The sequence below is a fragment of the Amphimedon queenslandica genome, unplaced genomic scaffold (genome assembly GCF_000090795.2).
Source record: "Amphimedon queenslandica unplaced genomic scaffold, v1.1 AMPQUscaffold_10262, whole genome shotgun sequence".
In the NCBI taxonomy this organism is placed as follows: domain Eukaryota; kingdom Metazoa; phylum Porifera; class Demospongiae; order Haplosclerida; family Niphatidae; genus Amphimedon; species Amphimedon queenslandica.
The window spans coordinates 2,469-5,940 of record NW_003549467.1 but is presented as its reverse complement, the minus strand read 5'-3'; the positions used below and the strand labels follow the sequence as shown (position 1 = coordinate 5,940).

At 34.3% G+C, this 3,472-nt stretch overlaps 1 protein-coding gene across 1 annotated transcript; it reads left to right on the top strand.

The window, feature by feature from the left end:
- Positions 1–92: 92 nt before the first annotated feature.
- LOC105315436 (transient receptor potential cation channel subfamily A member 1-like) lies at positions 93–2,317 on the top strand (the record flags this gene model as incomplete). Its single annotated transcript, XM_011410091.1, has 5 exons — positions 93–373; positions 432–567; positions 1,069–1,181; positions 1,739–1,873; positions 1,915–2,317. Coding segments are annotated over 5 exons (1,068 nt in total), but the record flags the coding sequence as incomplete, so codon positions are not given.
- Between the last annotated feature and the right edge of the window lie 1,155 nt (positions 2,318–3,472).

The following is a 3,472-nucleotide window of genomic DNA, read 5'->3' as shown; positions in this document are numbered from 1 at the left end:
TGCTCTGTGGGATTGAAGAAGGTGGACAGGTAATGACACAAACTATTGACTGACAGTAATAATGTATTAATATAATAATAATAATACTGTAGGAGTGCTGCTATCAATACTGGAGAGAATCAGATACAATTAGCTTTGGAGAATATTTTGTGAAATGTTTATTAAGCAAAGACTGCAATGGATATATTGAGAGAAAGTTGCACATCAGATCAGACAAAAATGATAGTTCTTCATGGGATGTGGTGCAGTTTCAAGTGACTAACTGGCCTACAGATGGTGTCATTAGGGAACCACGTACTGTCCTACAAGTTATTGATGATGTTATACACAGACAACAAAAGATTGGAGGAGGACCAGTAGTGGTACATTGTAGGTAAGAGAGAGAGTTATACTGATAAACTAATGATCATTTATTGTGTGTGTGTGTGTAGTGATACAGTGAGTCGTTCAGGAGTCTATTGTTCAGTGAGTATTGCTCTAGAACAGTGTAAGGCAGAAGGTGTAGTGGATGTATTTCAAGTAACTAAATCTGTCAGGAGAAGCAAACCAGGAGCTGTCACTACACTGGTATGTATAAAAATAATGATGATGATGATGATAATGATGATTGTTCTATTTAGGATCAATACAGTTCAATATATGAAGTGATTTTAATGTACTTAAAGTTACACAGTACTTACGCTAACTTTACATAATTTAATATACTCAATGATTAACTTGTTGTATTGTAGTGTGGACTGATAAGTAGACATAGCTTTAGTTTTTATGTAGTAACTTCTTTATTTTTGTAAATATTGTACTTGATTCGCTAAACATGATAATTAATAAATTTGAATTAAAAAAGAGAGAGATAATGATCAAATAATAAAATCAAGTAATGATTTGCTTACGCTGTTTAGAAAGTTTGAAGTAGTCCAACTACATTGTAGCTGTGTGTGGCCAAAATTTTGAGTAATGTAAATGTCAGGTTCTGGTATACTACATCATACTTGTCATTCCATGAATAGTAAAAGTGTTGAGCCTTTTAAGTATGTTTTAAATTGATATCAATTATTCATTGATGTAAAGGATCAATATGGTAGGACTCCACTTCATATTGCTTTGTGGCATGCTTTATCATCAGTTGTTGAGTATATTGTTAGTATTCAAGGTAATGAAGCATTATTAGTTACTATCACACGGCAAGTCTATTATCAAGAATGGAACTAACTGAGATATTATAATAATGATGGCTACTCATGTTTACATTATGCATGTAATGCAGGTATACGCATTACAGCTGGTATTGTGTATATAGCAAGCTTTTTGCTCAAAGTGATGCAACATAATATTGGTATTATCAATAATACTAGGATAATACAAAACATTAATTTCATCAAACGAAATGAAAGAGTTGAAATGTTTCTTTCACTTCTCATGAAAGCTAGCACTTGCTCCAACTTTGACATCAATTCCAATACAAATTCTGGCCATTCATTACTTCATTATGCATCTTGGAGTGGCAGTACATTGCTAGTGAAAGCATTAGAAAATACAATATCAATTTTACTGTCAATAATGATGCTATGTCCCCAGTACATCATGCTGCCAGGTCAGGCTCTACTAGTACATTAAGCTATATCACACTTCAGTATAATCTCACTACTAATGATATTGATACTTATGGTTGTTCACCACTAGTCTACTGCCAGGCAGGCAGTATTAATTCTATTAAATATCTTATTAATAATCATAACAGTGATCCTAATATCACTGGTAATGATGGTATGACATGTCTTCATATTTCATGTCATAATGGTCATATTGATGTCACTCAATATCTGATTGAGGTACAGCATTGTGATATTAATAAAACAGATAAAGTGGGACACACGTTAGTACATCATGCTGCATGGAGTGGTAATTTTGATTTAGTTCAGTACCTACTGCAGTTGATAAGAATGGCCACACTGTTTTACATTATGCCTCTCTGTCTCTTAACTTATCACTTGCTATGGAATTAATAACTACTTATCAGTTAGACCCTCATCAAGCTGACAGTAATGGTAAGCTACCAATTCATTATGCTGCTGAATCTGGTGATATTTTACTACTGGAATCATACAAAAAGGACTATGATAAGTGTAGTTTGATCCTAACAGATAAAAATCGTTGGAATATATTTTATTATGTATCATTTGAAGGTCATACTCATTTTATTAAGCATATCATCAGTCAGTATCCTGAATACATTGGTTTACTACAATCTATTAATACAAAGGGACAAGTACCATTGCATTATGCTTGTAACTTAAGAGTGGTAATATTCAATTGGTGACGTTTCTAAAAGATGCCATAAAGAGTGATGCTAAAGAGAAAGCAAGTGATATTGCATGTATTATATTGTGAAGTAACTTTATCCGGCCAGCTACTACTTTGCGGCGCTAAAATATCATTTTTCTGCATAGTCTTCCGCCATTTTAATCATTAGATCCTTTCATTAATAATAAAGGCGGGGTCACGGCAATTTTATGCACGCTGGCGCTAGTTCCTATTTGTCTTAAAGCACTGAAAAATGCTGAAATTGAGGCTGAATTAAATGATTGTCAGGTGGGTTGAATAACTTTCTTAAGACACTTAGCAGTGATATGAGATACCAGGGCTTAAAAGATTCTTTAATACCAGCCATGAGGGGGTGCTGAAGCCCGTTATCCCCCTGCGGGGGACCCCCTGATTTCTCTATAATTATGGAGCAAGAGAATTTTTGTAACCTCAACCCATTATGTAAATTATCATAATCAAGCTATGTTTTATGGTATGTTGCCTCTTACCTGAACTGGATCAGGAAAAAGAATTCACTTAATTCTATTCAGTGATGTGGCCTCAAAACTAGATGTACAGCATTCTGTGATCTAATCCATACTGGTGTTTCAGTGGTAATTGTAGCATAAAAGGTACAGATGTTGTTTACTGTCAATGTATAGTAAAAACATTTCAGTTCCATTAGAAACAATAATTATCGAATATAGGCATTGAAGCATAATGCTTATCACAAACAATATTACTAGCATCTCCCCTTTATATAATAATTCCCTTTCCATGTTTTAATGTAATTTAAATGACTTGCTTTAACTCCCTCTCTTAATTTATGTTATGTGCTTTTTGTTAACCTCAATACTGAGCTTATCAGTTAGTGCATGAAGGTATAAAGGTACATGTTTAACTAAGCTGTGCAATCTACTTCTTGTAACAACAAGAGTAGAATTGGAGGAGAGTGTCCTACTGTGCAATACCCCCTGCTAGACCAAACAAGGACACAAAGATACCTCTTTGTGTCCTTGTTTGGTCTAGTGGGGGTCATTGGTGCTATCCTTGCCAACCACGTTGGAGGACGCATTGTACTGGGACTAGTAAGCATCATTGTTCATGCATCAGTTTTCATTATAGTGCATGAGAATTGTTACAAACTTACAATAATACTGTGAGTTGATGG